Raw genomic sequence first — 19,540 nt, 5'->3', positions numbered from 1 at the left:
CTTCCTCACTGAACATGCTGGAAGCTGAGACGTGCCCTGCCCTGGGGATACCAGTATGTACTACAGTGTAGAGAGGGCTAGTGCCGGACAGGAGGAGGCAAAGGATTCAATTACATGAAAGGTTCCATCTTATCCTTCCTTCCTGGCAGTAGTTTATATTGCAATTGAACCCAAAGCAACAGACTCATCACTTACCAATATACACATTTCCAGATATGGTATAAATGAAGCTTGTCCACCCTGAAAAGGGACCAGCGACATTAAAAGGTTAGTGTCCATAATGCCAAAAGGAACAAAGGGATAACAGTATCAAATATTTAACAATATCTCTATTTGAAATATAAACATAAAAGCTTATATAACAGATATAAATGATAAGTTTGGAGATCAAATCTTTTAGATACATATTTTTTTACATTTAAGTTCTATAAACTGCTTAGAACACACACACTCCCACATGCATGTTTGCACACATGTGCACATGCACATACCACACAGAACTAAACCTAAATGACTTGTTACCAAATGTTTAAGAACCGCCCAAGCAGACAGTATGCTACTTACTGACTGTATACCTATATGCCAACAGCTGTACTAATAAACAAGCTGTTCCTTCTAGGTAGAACATCATGCTAATAACTACAACTCACTAGTTTGGCTTATCTTCAGTTCCTTGGACCTCCAAGCAGTTTTAAGTGTAAAAAGAATGCTAGAAATGTGCTTCTTACTTAGTTGCATTTTAGTTTCCAGTGAACACTCTTTCTTCTGTCCTAAAACAGAGCATCAGTCCCAGGGATGTGGAGAGGCATAATCTTTGGGGGATGAATGGGCTTCAGATGGCTTGTGCCCTCCTTGGAACTGTCCACAGAATTTTTCAAGTGGATAAGCTTTTCTGCGAAGAGGGTACATTGCATTTGCCAGATTCCCACTGTGACCCATGGGCCAAGAACTCAGAAACACAGACAACCCACTATCTGCTCTCTTGGCACCGGCATTGGATTTCCACAGATATTTATGTACTGTCCCTGTGGCCCAGAGGAGATCGTTCAGTGCCACTGAGGGACATGAATGTAGGAGGGGCCAGCTCAACACAGAATCAGGACATCACTCCGTGTGTCTTTGGTGAAAAAGAAGATTCGCGCAGGGAATGCAGGGTTGTGTCCAAGGTACAAGGGCAGGATCCAGACTGAGGTCTGTGGGAGAGTCAACGCGGTGAAGAATTATAGAGGACAAGGTAGACACTGAGGATGTGGCTGTGCTGCCAGGTGGGTTAAAATGTGCAAGAGGGGCCCTCACAATAAGGCATGACTGATCAAACTTAACATAAACTGAGTCTGGTTCAGAAAACCCAAAGGATGGCAAAACAAAGACAGACACTCAGGTGGATGCTGGATGATGTTTTTTCATCCTCCTCTTTCACAGTTTTTCCTCCCCAAGATTTGACTAGAATGTGTTTAAGGACTCTGGAAGTAAATCTATCTGCTCAGAGCACACGCGCACTTTTGCTTCCTTACTGCACCACTGGCTCAGTGTTCTGAACGTGACCTCCCACCATCTAGAGCCCAGCTACCACTCACGTGAACTGGTTGTGATGGAGACAGAAGAGAAAGACAAGGTCACGGATCTTCATGCTGTGTGCAGTATGGAAGAGGGAGGTTCATGCTAGATGCTGAAAACACATGCTAGCCGTTCCCAGCCCATAAATATCATTAACATTTTCATATTTATGCTTTCAGTTTCTTTTTTTGGGGGGGCGGGGATGCACCATGCAGCATGTGGGATCTTCTCTGACCAGGGATTGAACCTATGCCCCCCTGCACTGGAAGCCAGGAGTCTTGACCGCTGGACCACCAGGGAAGTTCCTTTTTTTCTTTTATGCACTATATATTATTTGCTTAAAAACTAGAACTCAGTATTCTATTTTGGATACCTTTCCATGTCAAAACATAGAGAAATAACCCATCCTTGGGAAAGCCTGCAAAGCATTCCATTGCAAGAACATGCTGTGACTGACACAATAGATCCTCTGCTCATGGTTGAAAGATATAAAAAAAATTAATGGTTTCTGAGTTTGACAGAACCTCAAAGTTCTCAATTGCTCAAGTGGGTTTTTATTTGGAATCATTGCGATTGTCCCAATATCATTTCTCCTCCACCTCCTTCGCTTCATTGTCCTCATCCTCCAAGCAGAAAATTAGTCCACACATAATTGCCTTGGTCTGTTTTCTTTTCCTTTTTATCTTTTTAAATCTTTTATCCAGAAGGACCAAATGGCCAGGTCAATGTACTATGTGCATTCACCTATTTTTGTTCCTTGCACAAGTCTTCTATTATGATAGAGAGTTCACCTTCACCACTACTAACACAACTCATGTTACTGGTTAGAAGGTACAGAGGGAATAAAATAGAAACAGAGGGTAATTTCCTTTTTTCCTTGTTTTTAACATGTTGTCTACCTGCACTTCTATTAAACCTTGTTTAATATCCACTAAGCATTCGTTTCTTAAAGCTATAGCAAAATAACAGTCAAACTGGGTGAATGCTTATATATGTTCACAAACTACCACATTTTCTTGGAATTCCTTCTCTGCTAAGAGCAGGATGATATCAACAAAGAGTTCTCTTGTGAGATTTCCAGGTCCTTCCCATCACTCTTTCTTCCTCTATCTTTCCTCTCACTTTTCTGTACTGCACCAGAAATGGATACATCCTGACATTTTGCTGTCTGAGGTCACAGGCCTTGAAAAGATTGTCTCCAAGCCACTGGCTCTTCACAGCTGGGAAGGGCTCTCCCTCCCACCCTGAGGCTATGACACAGAACAGGAGTTGGGAGGAAGGTCACATTTTATCCCTGGACCCGTTGCTTGGTTTAATTGGAAACACATTTAAGACAGACCTCCTACATACAGTCCAACAGATGACGTGTAAAACTTTTCTTTTAAACACGTAAATCATTCTCTGTGGCATTTGCTCTCATTTCCAGGGAGGTTCCCAATTCCTGCAAACATCCCTAGTGAGAACTTTTCTTGGCCTATGTTCCTTGCCTTAACCCAACTCATTTTCTTCCTCCCTCAGTCTTAAGTTCATTTCAATGAGCTTTCCAACAGCTGCTTATACATGTACATGTAGAGAAAGTAGAAAAATATGGCCTGGTGACACGCCAAATCCATGACAAAGGTTAGCTCTGGGTTGGGAAGGGGAGAAGGCAACAGGGCTAAGGAGAGCAGGAACCTCTCCCCAAACTGTGGGTCACACTGGATGCCACACCCCAAAGAAGTGTTGGTTCCTAAGAGCTTCCCCCTAGATACTGCGACACCCAGCTTGGGCAGGCAGCTCATTCACCATGGACCCCATGCCTGGCCTCCTGGACAGCAGGCAGATCCACTGGATATTTACCTCTTCCTCCTATTCCACCACAGTATTTGCTAATTATTACTTTGAGGACTTCCCTGGTGGCTCAGTTGGTAAAGAATCCACCTGCAGTGTGGGAGACCGGGGTTCGATCCCTGGGTTGGGGAGGTCCCCTGGAGAAGGGAACGGCTACCCACTCCAGTATTCTGGCCTGGAGAATTCCATAGACTGTACAGTCCATGGGATCACAAAGAGTTGGACACAACTAAGTGACTTTCACTTCACTTCACTATTACTTTGAAATAATTTCAGACACAGAAAAGCTACCAAAATAGAGATTTACCATATGCCACTCACCCAGATTCTCCAAAAGCTAACCTGAAATCACATATGCTTTATCAATCTCTCTAGAAATACACATCATTGTTTTTTTTTCTGAAATACTTGAGAGTAAACTTGGAGACATGATACCCCTTTACTTTGAAGTAATTTTCAGCAAGTATTTCCTAAAACCAAGAGTATTTTCCAATATAACCCGAGTGCACTTATAAAAATGATGACATTGATACAGTATCAGTGAAAAAAATATGACCATTAATGTAATACTATAAGCTATGTGCAGACATTTAAATTGAGCCAATTGTGGCAGTAATGCTTTTTAGGGCAAAAAAGAAAAATACATGTCTAGACCAGGATGGAATTCAGGTTCACATGTGGCATTGTCACTTCTAATCTCCTTTCATATGAAATGGTTCTTCAGTCTTTTTCTTCATTAGAAGTACAGACTTATTATTTTGTTTTTAAATTATTTTATTTATTTTTAATTGGAGGATAATTGCTTTACAATATTGTGATGGTTTCTGCCATACATCAACATGAACCAGCCATAGGTATACATATGTCCCCTCACACCTCCCACCCCATCCCACCCCACCCAACCCCTCCAGGTTGTCACAGAGCACTGGATTTGAGCTCCCTGTGTCACACAGCAAATTCCCACTGGCTATCTGTTTTACATATGGTAATGTATATGTTTCAGTGCTACTCTCAGACTTGTTATTTTGTAGAATGCCGCTCAGTTTGGATTTGTTTGATGTGTCCTTGTCATGATGGCATGGCGGCATTGTTTGTTAATCCATTTCCCTCTCTACTTTAGAGATGTGTTTTTATTTTCAACGCTTTAATGTTTTTTGTTCAGAAGAGCACGAAGGATGAAACAAGGAACGTATTTATTTTGTTTCTTTCTTCTCTTTTGCAGATAAAATCATATAGGTGAGAGAAACAGCCCCTAATTGGTTGCTTCCAGTCAATTTTCTATACCCAGAGAATATGATTTTCTTGCAGGAGAAGAAGGTATGAGAGAATGGTCACATCCTAGATCTCTGGTGAGTCCTTGGGATGGGCCCTTGGCTTCCAGCAGGAAGGAATTCAAGAGGGAGCTGAAGCAGAGTGAAAGCAGATTTATTCAGGGAGATGCACACTCCTTGACAGACTGTGGGCCCTTCCAGAAGGTGAGAGAGGCCCTAGGGTAAGGCATGGTTAGTTTTTATGGGCTGGGTAACTTCATACACTAATGAGTGGGAGGATTATTCAAGCTATTTTGGGGAAGGGGTAGGAATTGAGCCATCATCCACTTTTTTGGCCTTTTATGGTTAGCCTCTGAACTGTCACAGCATCTGTGGGTGTATCAGTTAGCATATGCTGATGTATTATAATGAGCATGTAATGAAGGTCAAGGTCTAGTGGAAGTCGAATCTTCCACCATCTTCAGCCTAGTAGGTTCTAACCAGTTTTTGTTGTTTCTGCTTTGATAGTCACATCTTTCTCTCACTCTGACTCCCATCTTCCTCTTTTATTTATACAGATCCTTATGATTACCTCAGCCCACCTGGATTACCTAGGCTAATCTCCCCATCTAAAGATCCTTAATTTAATCACAGCTGTAACATCCCCTGTACCATGTAAGATAACACATTCAAAGGTTCCAAGACTAGGAATGTGGACATCTTTGTGCAGCCATTATTCTGTTATTAGAGAATAATAGGATAAGCTGTATGTTCTCTTAAGAAATTTTGTTGACCGATGTATATATGTGTTTAGTCGCTCAGTCGTGTCCAACTCTTGTGACCCCATGGACTGTAGCCTGCCAGGTTCCTCTGTCCATGGGATTCTCCAGGCAAGAATACTGGAGTGGGTTGCCATTCCCTTCTCCAGGGGATCTTCCCAACCCAGGAATTGAACCCGGGTCTCCTGCATTGCAGGCAGACTCTTTACCGACTGAGCTATGAGGGAAGCCCAGTCCAGTTGTAAAACAGTAATAATTGAGATCCTTCAACAGGTCAGCATTCCCATCTTCCAAAGGATACTGTGGCCATTCAGTATCACAGAAGAAGATCAGGTGTGTCTTTTTAAATTCTGGGGATCAAACTTGTCCCAGTTTTTTAAATACATTTTAAAGGAGTGGTTCTGGAACTGCTAGCTCCCATCTGTAAGAGAGAAAAAAGCAGCATCCACAGCTGTGGCTTTTTTCCACCAGAAGCGTCCTTCCCTGCTCTAGATGGGGGTGTAGACAGACTCTCCACCAAAGCTTTCCTTCCCTGGTCAGACTTAGTCTGTCCCTTACTGACACAGGCATCTTACTCGTCCCTCCCGGTTCTACCACCGAGGCGGGGTGGAGATGCACCAGGGGTAGACCTGATGGCATCCCAGATTGATTTCTAGTTCCTTACCACCAAGACCTTTGTTTGATTTGCCAGAGTAGTTTCCCAGAATGTTTCCCAAGCTAGGACTACTAGGGGAAGCATCCGTCTTACGTGTGCCTGTGCACATTCCTGAGTACAGTCCTGACCACAGTAGAAATGGTGAGTCATAAAGGGATGAACAACAACTGAGATGTCCTTTCTGGTGTCACCACACCAGTATAGCAAGAGAGGTGGTGGAGGGCTGGCCAGCGAGGAAAAAGTGATTTTTGTCCTCAAGCTACTAGGACCAGTCCTTCCATTTCCACAGATTCCACAAAAGAATATCTAAGGAGTTGAGACAAAAGCTACCGAAGGAAGGAGCCCATTGCATTTCCAATCTGAAGAAATACATATATCTAAAGAAAAGCGAAAAGTTGAGGGAAGCAAAGAGGGCTTATGAAATGAAGTTTTTCTATACCATAACAATCCTCCAGTTTCAACATTGCAGATCATGCTTTTAAACATCAAGTCGCAGGGATACTGTGAAGGAAGGTGGAAAAAATAAACAGAGTGGGTACTGAGATCCCAACTGTGATGCAGTCAGTTAGAAGATAAAGAGGACAGGAGGACCAGAAGGCACAAGATTCTTGGAAAAGATTGATATTTTCCTAGAAATATAGATTTATGACCTTCTCAATGAATGATAACAAACAGTGTTATCTGGACATCAGTTTACAGCAAGGGAAATCACACTGCTTTGCAAGAGATGGTAAAAGTCACTGCAAAAATAAAAAAAACCCAAAACAAAAAACATAACTACTTATTATTAGTTTTAGCCAAGAACTAACATGAAAAATGTGTGGCTAATGTGAGAAGAATCTGGTGCTGTCAGAGACTCAACAAATTGGATTCTTTGTAAGAGATGCACCATCTAGCTCAATTCCTGATATCAACTGCCTTCCAAATCATCACTGCATGAAACATCTGTTTTCTGCAAGATTAGCACAACTCTACAGAAACGTGCCTTGCCCAAAGGAAGTAAAGAGATGGTAAAAATTGATTCCAATACTATTCATGGAATGGAATTCAGATAAAACCTCATCTGACTCATGAGAAATGTTACCAATCTCCCTTAACTGGATGTCCCTCAGGACATAAGCATTTTCCTGGTGTCAGAAATAGGATGGCAGCAGTGCATGCCTATATTTCTATCCTTTAGTTTGGTAATGGTACAACAAAGTCAACATTAAATTAGTGAGATTGCAAAGCTTATGACAAAAGCCAAACATAACACAGACATCCATGTCAAATCCCTTTACCATGAGTAACAAAACAATCAAAATATTATAAACAAAACACGAGGACCCAGCCAATGGGCCACAATTTCAAGGAATATTTGATGAAACACAGCTCTCAAATAAAATAAATTTAGACAGTCCTTGGATTTTATAAAGGAATTTGATCTAGGAAGGTGGTTTAAAAAGACAAAAAGGTGACCCTGACTTGAATGATTTGATATTAAAATTTATACAGTATAACTTTACTAACCAATATCTTGGATTAAAGAGTCTGCCTGCAATGCAGGAGATCTGGGTTCGACCCCTGGGTTGGGAAGATCCCCTGGAGAAGGGAAAGGCTACCCACTCCAGTATTCTGGCCTGGAGAATTCCATGGACTGTATAGTCCATGGGGTCGCAAAGAGTCTGACACAACTGAGTGACTTTCACTTTCATGCTGGATTACAGGCAGCCAGAACTATTAAATAAGAAGTGCTGCTTTATAATACCTAAATTGTTTGCCTGGAATTGGACAGGGAAGCCTCAAACTTTAGATTTGTCAGCTAACACAATGAAAGCATGGATGAGTGTATATGGGGAGCAAATGGAGAACACACTATAACTGAAAGTGACATACTGCAAAAGACACGTTTTTCTGCATCCTAACTAGGTTTGTAACAGACTTGTTTAAAGTGAGTTTACAGTGACCCAATGATAAACATGCATTTCTAAGCTACTTGTTCTTGTATGTGTCCCAAGATGTCTTTGAAACAACTCTGTTTAAAATCCATAATGACAAAATAATCTAGAAGTATGGCTTTGTAAACTGACAGATATATATTCTCTTATGAGGCAATATATAGGGTAGTGGTGAAGTACAGAGTCAAAATGAACATGAATCACGCAGGCTTCCTTGGTGGCTCAGATGGTAAACAATCTGCCTGCAATGCAGAAGACCCAGGTTCAATTCCTGGGTTGGGAAGATCCCCTGGAGGAGGAAATGGCAACCCACTCCAGTATTCTTGCCTGGAGAATCCCATGGACAGAGGAGCCTGGGGCTACAGTCCATGGGGTCGCAAAGAGTCAGACATGACTGAGCGACTAACACTTTCACTTTCACACACATTAAGTATTGGCAGGGTCATGGAGAAACTGCTGTCTCATATACTGCTGTTGGAATGCAGGACTGCCTTTCTGAGTTGCAATCTGACAGACTTTTAAAATTAAACATGCATAGGGCTCGTGATCATCCCTGGAAACCTGTCATAACAAAACAACTCCCCTAAGGAAGTACATGGGTACAAGGATGTTCACTGCAGACCAGTGTGCAGTAGCCAAGCACTAGAAACAAGAGGAGCACCTGCTGAGAGGGAAGAGCTAAATGCATTGCAGTCAACCTAGGGCAGAGAATGGGTTCAAAGGCAAAGGAGCGGAGCCTGAGGAATTTCCATGAGGTCAGTCATAAAAGCAAGATGCAAAAATTTATTTATGATTTCATTTCAGTAAAACAAGGACAAAACCCTATATCTGTGTACATTTACATGTACATATATGTGTACAGAAGTAAGTGTTGAGAAAAATACTGCAAGATCTTATTCAAGGATTATCTCTGAACTACTCCTGATCTAGGATACAGAGAGGATACTGCTATGGGTAGATGAGAGGTGGGGGAGAGAATTGTGAGGGAAGCAAACTCAAAAAATAAAAGAAAAAACCCACAGCATTAAAACTTAAAGCATATGTGCTGTCACACTTACTGTTATAAAAAGTATGGATGAAGGTAGGCACATGTTTAATTGCATTCATGTAAAAAACCTTTCTGAACTTAAAAGTAGCCAGAGTGGAAAAAAACAAAAAAGAAAAGAATGGGTCCAAGGTTAATACTGTACCTAATGACTTCAGGGGTGGCCCTTTTTAAAACTAAAACTGGCTTTAAATACTTGGGGAGTTTTCTAATTGTTCTTTGGATTTAAATGTTGACTTATAAGTAAATCCTCCGTAACAAAAGCTGTATCTCAATCAAGAATGCACTTGTTCATAAGTAACACAGGTTGGATTGCCTCCAGGAATTGTGAGTCAAAAGTGGCTGGGAAGTCAGGAGACCTGGATAAACGTCCTGCCACGTCCAGCAAGTCCTTACAAGGCCTTGAGCAAGTAATGAATCTGTTGGGCCTCAGTGTTCACACCAATGAAATGAGGGGTGGCCCCAATGGATTGGCCCTAACATTCTATGAATTCCTCCTGATTTTCTTAACTTGAAAAGCTCAAGCACTATTTGCTCATTTAAACATAATTAAACATACACAGGTTCATAGAACTTTGTGTTGAGGTTCAGAAACAAACTCATTCCAGAGAAAGCGGCCCTTATGGTTTTTTCACCCTGAAAGGATTACTAAACCCCAGAATCCATCATACCTTTAGGAATAGATTGCACATGCTTCGCTCCTTGGTCCAATTTAAAGTCCAAATATAAGGTTGGTGTGTAAGTGTAAATCTTGGACTGAAAAGAAAGAGGAAATCATCAGCATCTTTCCAGGAACAAGGTTCATCTTTACTTGAGCTGGTCCCTACTGTCATGGGCCTAGGGCCTGGATCTATTATATTTACAACTCCTTCTTGGGAGATGCTATTAAAGTGGGTATGATGGGCTACCAATATAGCCACCTCCTGAGGATCTCAGTCTAAAAGTTCACCCTCCTAGCTTGACAATATTGTTGACAAGCTATTTTAGCATTACAGCTATCTCCCTACAGCCATTTCTCAAATATGATCTGATGTCAATAGTTCAATGGCCGACAGCTTCTACAACCATCTCCCTTCTTGTCTTCTCCTGAATATGGTAGGTTAACACATATCAAATGTATGTTTCTTTTCCAGGTCTCAGTAAAGCTTTGTCCATTCTGAAATTCAAAGAGCACAGCCTGTAAATATTTGTTCTAATTTGGCTCTCTTGCATTAAAAGGTGGTCCAATGCTGCTGGTCTAAAAACGCCACAACTCAAAATGTAAGAAAGGCCAACCTTTGCAGGATTTCTTATTATAAACAGTGGCTTTGATTCCATCAACAGTTCAGCAGTTTGTAATTCAATATACTGCAATTCTGAATCACTGACACAGCCCCAAATCCAAGGGATTATCACTGTTGCCATAAACTTCATGATGTTTCATTGTTTGTCACCAAGTCCCAGTGGTTCTGTTCTTATTTTTTTTAAATTAAAACACACACAAAGATGAAAAAGTACATAATGTCAAATTTGGCAAGGATGTGGAGTAATTGGAACTTTTATATGTTGCTGGTAGAACTATCACTTGATATAAACACTTGAGAAAACTGCTTAGCAGTATGTACTACAGATGGATATATAAATAATCTCAGCATTCCAACTCAACAGGTGTATCCCCAACAGAAATGTTTGCCGAAAGACATGTACTCAAATCTTGACAGTGACAATGTCAGTGATAGCCCCAAGCTGGAAATATTCCCAATGTCTTTAATGATAGGGAAGATAAATAAATTGCAATATACAAGGGACTGTGACACAGCAAGCAGAATGAATGAACCCAATTATAGGCAACAAGTCTGATGAATCTCGCAAACATAGTACTGAACAAACAAAACCAGACACAGATCATATAACATATGCTTCTGGGGACTTCCCTTGCAGTCCAGTGGCTAAGACTCCAGTCCCCATGCAGGGAGCCCGGGTTCAGTCCCAGGTCGGGGAACAAGAGCCCACATGCTGCAACTAAAGATCCCACATGTTGCAACTAAGACTTGGCACAGCCAAATAAATAAATAAATAAAACATATGCTTCCATTTCTATAAAGTTCAAAACAAGGGAAAATGAGTCTATGGTATCAGAAATCAGAAAAGTAGTTACCCTGGGATGGTTAGTAACTGAATGAGGTTTAAAAGGGGGCTTCTGGAGCCTGGCAGTATTTGGTCTCTTGGTTTCATGGATGAGTTCACTCAGTGAAAATTGTCTGAGTCGTACACATGATTTGTGTACTTTTCTGTGTATGTGTTGTATTTTTTAACAAAAACTTACACTCAATAGAAACACAGATGTGTAAATAGACCACAAGACAGAATCCAGAGCCCTTTACCATCCTTAATAAGGGCATCATTTTGCACTATGTCAACTCCATGAGGACATGGCCATATATCTGCCCTTTTCACCTGGAGCCAATGCACAGGGCCTGTCACATAGTAGGTGTTCAATAAAATTTACCAAATGATGTTTCATTATGAAAAATTTCATGTAGAATAATAAATTTATTTACAGTATAATAGTATATTCATCAATATCTTTACCAACATGTAGTAAAATGCCTCTCTTCAAGACAGGTGATTAGGTATGGCCCAAGTATATGTCTTGTCATTAAGTTTTGGAATAGAGAATTGTAAATAATGCTATTGGGAGATTATTCCCTGAAAAAGTCCCATGAATTTGAAGCTTTGGGCTTCAAGTGGTCTGGTAGGTGCTTTTAAGTGGCTTAGGAGGTCAAGCTGCATCCATACAGCTTCAAAGACTGGAAAGGCGAATTCCCCTGTGGGAACATAAATGAAAGAAGAAAGACCTGTGACATCAAGGGTGACCTGAGGCCAAAGATTCCCAATCAATCTGAGGAGCTTGGAACACACATGAAACAAGGGCAGCACCCGCGGGACACGGATCTGATCCTCTAGCATCATGAGGTGTATAAGGCACCATCTGGAAAGGATCTGGTTTTGCCTAATGAAGACTTCTAAAATTACTCCTAAAAAGATCAAGGGAAAACTTCACTTAGTATCAGATGACTCCTCTTCCGAGGCAATATTTTACTCTCTTTCAGAAAAAAGAATCTCTGTTTGGTTCAAGCATTTTTTCTGATCTCTGCCTCCTGGCCAAGGCAGTATCCCTGCCAACAGCGAAGACACGAATCACAAAGAGGCTCTTGGTTTAACTTTTACTAGAAGTCTCCCAAAATGTATGCATAGCAGTCATCCAGGAGGCTTTGATGCTGGTATTGCTTTTCCTGGTGACTAACAACGCCTTTATCTTCTTCTGGGCTTAGTTCACTCCAATCAAAAATCTGATGTTGAGACTTCACTGATGTTGAAATGTATTTCTGGTTCTGAAATTCTGAATCAGAAAGTTAATGTTTTTTGCACCACTTTTTAATTTTTTTTAATTCTGTTCTGATTTCTCAGACTAGAGCTGTAGAGAAGTGAGAAGGTGGCTGGGGCAAGGGAGAGCCACTAGGGCTGTGGGGACTGTGTGGGGTGCAACTGGTCAACTCGTGCTATTCTGGCCCCGAAGCTCAGCCACCAACTCTGCCCTCCTGGTTAGCTCTTCTCTTCTTCCTGCCTCTAGCTTTTCAACCTAATCCATGCTGCCTCTCCAAAAGAGAGAGAGGGGCTCTAATCCTGCAAGGACACAGATAGGCATATGCACACATAGACACAGAATTCTATATGTATGTGTTAATTTACAAACTTACAAAAAACAACCAATGAGAGCCATGAGAAAAGCTATAAATATATCCTACAACCTCACAGTATGAAAAGGGCTACAGGGAAATTTTAAATTCATTTTGAAGGTTTTTTTTTTTTACAACATCTATAGATTAAAACAGGATTCTGATTCTAGTCTCTCTGTACTGAAAATCAGATCACTGACAGTTTCAACATAACACATCTTGAATAATCAACTACCCAAAACCTGTATGTACCTTATTCTATCTAAATTAATCTATACTGAGACAAAATTCAATTTGAAAGCTGTTCCTATGAATGTGTGTGTGTGTGTGTGTGTGTGTGTGTGTATGGATAAATATATACACACATGCACACACAGGTAGGTTTTGCTTTTTAAAAATTTGATCTTCTATGGTAGCTCTGTTGAAATACCAAATGTAATTTCTCTTCATTTAACTCAAGGATGGTAACACCAGACTCCAATACACTTTGAGCAAATCTGGACTTAATTTTTCCATCACACACACTGCTGATTTGCAGCCATAAAGAAATTTTGCCATTCAGCATACTCTTGTGTTCTATTTTATTTTCATATGCAGTATTAAACTATTAATAGACCCTCAAAATAGAATGAAAATTTATTTACACAAATCATTCTTCTTTTTTGCTCTCAATCTATTTCCATAGGATTAAAATAAACTGGTTCAAGGCAACCTAAAATAAAACATTTCTCCGTAAATCTGTTTCAGCATGAACCAAGCTAATGCAGCTAAATTCCATCGGAGAAATTACTGTCATCGTCCTTTTGCTCTCTTTTGGTCCTGATTAACACTGCCTGCACAGGTACTAAAATCCCACGTGGTTCCTCTTTCGTCTTTCTTTTCATTACTTAATTGTCTGTTTAAAGCATTTGGGAAACTTATCTTTAAAGGTTTCCATCTGTATTTTAAAAGCCCAATAGCTTAAAATCTTATAGTTCAAATATCATGAAGGCAAAGCTTCTAGAAGTGAGGTAACAGAACTCTTTATGAGATGTTAAGGGTAAATTCTGGCTAACCACTAACAACAGGGGTGCTACCAAATCCAGACAAGCCTCGTCTCTCTTTCTCTATAAATATGTTAGAATTAAACCCTAAATGAGCCTAAGACACCACTCCAATAATGACCACAAAACAACCAAGACAAAGCATGCTTTACAAAACCACTTCCTTAGGAACCTCAACTACCTTCATTTTCCAGGCTTCAAAGACCTCCCGCTTCCCCTGGCTTTCGGTATGATACCCGTGTTAAGCTGGTTTCCTTCCTCCGCTTTTATTCGTAAATGTGATCTTAATTAGGAGATGAAATTACTTCCACATGGAAGCCATGTGGCTTAGTATGTCTCCCCTGCTATGTTGCTTGCTGTATATAAGTGATGTAAAGAAGATGAAATATCGTTCATATTGCCACTGCTCCTTTCACAAATAGCTACCACCCATCTATCCCTGAACGCTACTCATTCTACTGCCATGCTGGCCTTCCCTAAAACCAAGGGGCAGCAATTTGTCACATGTCAGAGCTGTATTAAGTGTTTTCACATCTTTTTGAGAACTATTTCGAAACCTTTGATGATGGAGTGATTTTTTTTTTAGGAAAAGCACTTGAATTCTCAATCTTACTAGATGCTGCTTATGCAAATTACTCTAGAGTAACAAGTGCAAATTTTCAGTATTTTATAAAAGAAAGAAGCAGTGTATATATACCTATTCCTGGACCCTCACTCTCATGTTGGATCATCACCCTAATGTTCACCATTTGTTTTTTTGGCATCATTGCTAACTTTTGATGGATACCTTTGCAAGTAAATTTTTGACCACATTTTTTTTTTCGTTCTCAGTGAAATTGTGGGTCTAAAGGTCTAGACATTTTAATACAGCTCTTGATATATCTACAAGTTTATGGCCAAATGCAATGTGGCCAAAAGTGAGCTGGTCAACACAGTAATGTGACTGAAAAGCAATTTCCCCAAACTTGTCTACTGCTTCCCTGGTGGCTCAGATGGTAAAGCATCTGCCTGCAATGTGGGAGACCTGGGTTCGATCCCTGGGTCAGGAAGATCCTCTGGAGAAGGAAATGGCAACCCATTCCAGTACTCTTGCCTGGAAAATTCCATGGATGGAGGAGCCTGGTAGGCTACAGTCCATGGGGTCACAGAGTCGGACATGACTGAGCGACTTCACTCTTGTCTACTGCTAGTTGTTGGCTTTTCTGGTCTCTGTAATTACACTATACCACAGGGCAATTTTCTAACTCATTATGTGCTCTAAATATTGGCTTTTTCCCCCCATTCATCTAATCTCCTATTGTTAGAAAGTTAACTCATTCCAACAAATTCCCTATTGTTACACATTTAAATTTTCTCCCCAATACATCCTTCTTCAAAAATAGAAGGGAAGAATTAATTGCTGGAAAACAAAAAGAAAAGGGGGAAAAAAACCTGGAAATCTCTGAAAAACTAGAGTTGCAGGGTGTGGGGTCAAGGGAGTTTGGTGCTTCTCTTATCAATTTATCTGAGACAGTTTTTAAAAAAAATAAATGAAGGCTATTCACCCTTAATACTGTTAGTTGTAAAAGTCATCCAGTTTGTTTTTGGCTTTTTTATGGCAATTCTGACATGGGTCAGATCTACCAATCTTTTCCTTGCAATGCTTTTAAACTTAGAAAGTCTTTCCCCATGCAAAGGTCACATGAAATGTTTGCCTGTATCTTTCCAGTTCAAAATTTTGTAATATTTAATTCTTTGATCTATGTCACATTTATTTTCCTATGAGGTGTGAGATCAGAAGCCAAACTGGTTTCTTTCTATGAATGCTTAATCAGTTGTCCCCGTTGACTTATTCTTGTCTTTTCCCCAACAGATGACCATCTTCTTTATCACGAAGTTGCACATACATTTGGTCTATTTCAGGCAGGTTCTCTTCCTGCCAGTCACAAAAAAAAAAAAGAACCTCAGTGGAAAAAAACTTTACTGGTGGACTAGCTCAGAGGCTTCAACTAAGAAAGGACGATCTACTCCACCGGAGTTCTGAGCATCATCTAGCCCATCACCCATGGGGCTTCCCCATCTCATCTTCCTGCCACGACACTCCTGCTCTCACACGGCTTTGCTAGAGAAAACCCACCAGCACAGATCTGTTCTCTCCACCACTTATACCTCCATACAACTCAAGAAACTCACTACCAGATCCACGGCCCCTGTGGGAGAACCATGCCTTCCTCTTTCGTCAGGAGATAGTATGCTTTGAGGAAATGAAAAGTAGATTTATCCATTCTTTAAAGCCAAATTCCAATTCTTGTTGTTGAGAACCGGCTGATGCTCTTCAACCAAAGGGTAAGTCTTCTGTCTCCAATCCAAAACACTTTGATTTCAGAATTCTTTATTATTTTAAAGAATTCTGATAAGGAGTGGGAGAGATTGGTTCCCATCCTTAGTGCCAAAGGTATTGTGGGGAGGATTAAAACCCTTAATTACATTTTGACACATACATGAAGTGTTACCCAAAGAGAAGACAAGGAACTCGTGGGCAAAATGCCAATGACACTGTATAGGGTGATAGTTAGAGAGGGTCAGACCACATTTTAAAACTTTATCAATAATACAGGATTACAGAAAATCTCAACCATCAAGCTGTCCAGCTGAGCAGCCTTTGTGGATATAGCCAAGTTATTCTACAGTCTAGTCTCAAGAGCATCCTTTTTCAAGAAGCATTTTCATCAGTAGGAACAGTCGAGTCCCTCCCCTTCTTACCTTGTGTTTGGGGGAGGGGATCATGAGGAGAGAAGAGCTAAAGAGGAAGGGAATAAAGATGCTGATAGGACTCATGGTCCCAAAATTTAATCAGAGACATGTTCATTGTGAAAGCAGACTTTGATTTCTTCACTCTTTGAGTCAGCATCTTTGCACAAAATTGGGTTACAGACATTCTAAAATTTTTTGGAAAATAAAAAACCGAGAAAGAACAAATGCCCAGCTCTTAAATGAATAATCCATCCATAATCCTACAAAGGCTACAGTACAATAAAATCACAAATGGCCCCTAAATATGCCAACAGGGAAACTTCCCTATTGCTTATCTCCCATCCATGGGTAACGTTTTTCAAGGTTAAGTCAGCAAATCTATTAATCGATGCTAGAATATCCCTGACAGAGCTTTATAATGCTTTTAATCTCTATTAGTTACACTTGGTATTTACTAAGAGGCTTTAAGAGTTCTTATAAGAAAGTGCATTGACATGGGAAACTATCTGGCAAACATACAATTTCATAGAACTCTGGAGACAGACCACAGTGTGGACATGAAGCTTTGATTTTCGGTCTAAGGGGGAATTAATTATGACACAGGGCTTCTCCCACATAATCGCTTGGAAGATGTTCTGACATAATCCCAGTGTCTGAAGACAAGTGCCTGAAGATACCCTTCTGGTGGAGATAGAAGATGGAGGCTCATTCTGAAGCTCGCTTCCATGAAAATGAGCTAAGGCATTCCCAAACTGGATAGAGACACACTCAGCAAGTTTATGTACAAGGGCTGAAGGGTGTGATAAAGGCAGACCTACTGTGCAAATAAAATGGGGCAGACCTGAGTTTGGGTCTAGGTTCCTTCCACATCGAGCTGTATGACTTTTGCCCAGTTGAGTTACCGCATCCTCATCTACAACGTGATGGAGGTGGACAGCCGCTCTATCATATCTACTGCTGCCAGACATTATGACTCAAACCCAAGTGCCAGAAACCACAGGAAGAGTAGGTCTTGCCTGGTTCTGAAAAACATCTCATATTGTCAGGAATTCTAGACTCATTCTGCCCTAAAAACTTCATTTACATCTTAACACCTCATGATAACCTCTCAGGAACCTGTCTCTTCCTTGATCAACCCCCAAACTTACTACGCCAACCCATCTGAATAAAGAAAGTCTCCAAAGGCTCCAAAGTATCAAATAGGGCCTCCCGTCTACCCAGAAACAAGAAGAGAGGAAGTTCCCTACTATTCAGCAATAGTTCTGAGAACCTGAAGAGTTGACAAGGCTGCTGAAGGGCCAGAGACCTAGGGAAAGGGTCGGTACTTATCCCCCGTCTAGGGCAGGGGATTGTTCATAATTCCTGGATGAGGAGGAAGTGGTTAGCTCCTTAGCAAGATGAGAGATGGGTCAATAATTAACTCTTTAACATCCATCTCTCCTCTTACGCACTCTCTGTCATTAAAATTCCCATGGAAAAGAAACCCACTCTCAGCAGAAACTCTGATTTCTTTTGGGTTGTGCTGAATTGCTAAGGATCGATGTAAGTCTGTGGTTAAGAGCACAAGGTTGGGATCCAGACATCCAGTTAGAAGGCCAGTTCTGTCACTCCCCAGATGCATAACCCTGGGCAAGTGGACCATCTCATGATGCCCTGGGTCCTTCCCTCATCAGGCTGTTATGAGAATTTGACTGGACACATTTTATGTGTCTCCTCAGAATCCCTCAGCTTCACTGGCTTCTGAGGCCTTGGCCACTTACGGAGGTGCCCCTGGGTGCCATGGCTGCTGCCAGTGTTGACACCTCCAGCTACCTCAGCCCCTCCTGGTTGACTGTCAAGTTCTGAATGGCTTCCATCGCCCCCACAGGGGTGGGGACTACATTAGCTACAGAGTCTGGCCTGACAGACCTCCACACCTAGACTGGAATGAAGATCCAAGCTGCTGGATGGAGTGCGTGGCCTCCTCAGAGGCCACCGGAAGGGCCTAGGGACAGTCTGGAAGGGCAGGGAATTAGCATCCCTGGGGTAGACTTTGGCCAAAGAGGGATGAAAGATGTAAGATGATGGAAAATTCTTCCTCTTTCTTCCTTCATTAGAAAATTCTGAGCTACAGTTTTCTGAACAGGCCTCCTGTGTCACCAAGCATCTGTTTTGCTTCCAGTCTCCCTCACTCCCCCCGTCCCGGGTCTGCACACGAGACCTGCCTTAGGCTCTGTTTTCCAGAGAACCCAGGTAAAATCAGGGTTTTTACCTGTCTTAAAGCACTCAGAGCCTCACTGTGCAATACTGTTGCCACCACCCACATGTGGCCACCAAGCACAGGAAATGTGGTGAGTAGGAATCAACATGAGCTGTGTTAAAAAAGAAAAAAAAAGACAAACTGGGATTTCAAAGACTTAGCATAACAAAAATCTCATTATCATTTTACATTGGTTATCTATTGAAATGACAATATTTTAGATAACTGACTAAAGTATATTACCAAAATTAACTTCAGCTGCTTATTTTTCCTTTTTGAGTCTACTGAAAATCTTAAATGACGTGTGGCTTCCATTATATTTTTATTGACAGCTCTGACTTTGAATATAGTGCCTTTTAAGCCTGAAAAAGATGTCAGCCATTTTCATTTCTCATCCCAAGAAGGTCTAGAGATTTCCTGTCCGTAAAGCCTAATGATAAAAAGGGAATGTGAGAACAGAAAGTGAGACAGATAAGGGAAAGGGGAACAAATATTTATGAATTACTCTTTTTGTGGTTAGGCATATTATATACCATGCAAATAATTCAACAACTACATCTTAATGTCCCTATTTGGCAGATGAGGAAATGAAGGTGCAAAAGCAAATTTTCCTAAGATCACAGGGGTGATCAATGGAGCTGAAAGGCAGACCCAGGTCTGCTTGACCCCATAGTCCATGCTCTTTTCAATCTATCATACTGTCAAAGGATTGATTCTCTAATGGTACACTTTAGATAATGTAGCCGAGGTGTT

At 41.0% G+C, this 19,540-nt stretch overlaps 1 protein-coding gene across 3 annotated transcripts in view; it reads right to left on the bottom strand.

Annotated features, from left to right (window-relative positions):
• The window catches only part of PIR (pirin), a 95,360-nt gene that overhangs the window by 25,477 nt on the left and 50,343 nt on the right, over positions 1 to 19,540 (bottom strand). For 2 of the 3 annotated variants that reach the window (XM_020912629.2, XM_020912482.2), the window contains 2 exons: positions 9,725 to 9,809; positions 196 to 240 (listed from right to left, as the gene is read on the bottom strand). In XM_020912629.2, the coding sequence (XP_020768288.1) occupies positions 196 to 240; positions 9,725 to 9,809 (130 nt within the window). The remainder of the gene's footprint in view (positions 1 to 195; positions 241 to 9,724; positions 9,810 to 19,540) is intronic. The other variant, XM_020912570.2, reaches the window with a different exon arrangement.

Source organism: Odocoileus virginianus, unplaced genomic scaffold (genome assembly GCF_023699985.2).
Source record: "Odocoileus virginianus isolate 20LAN1187 ecotype Illinois unplaced genomic scaffold, Ovbor_1.2 Unplaced_Scaffold_6, whole genome shotgun sequence".
NCBI classification, from domain to species: Eukaryota; Metazoa; Chordata; class Mammalia; order Artiodactyla; family Cervidae; genus Odocoileus; species Odocoileus virginianus.
The sequence above is the reverse complement of the archived record's forward strand: the minus strand, read 5'-3'. Positions and strand labels throughout refer to the sequence as shown.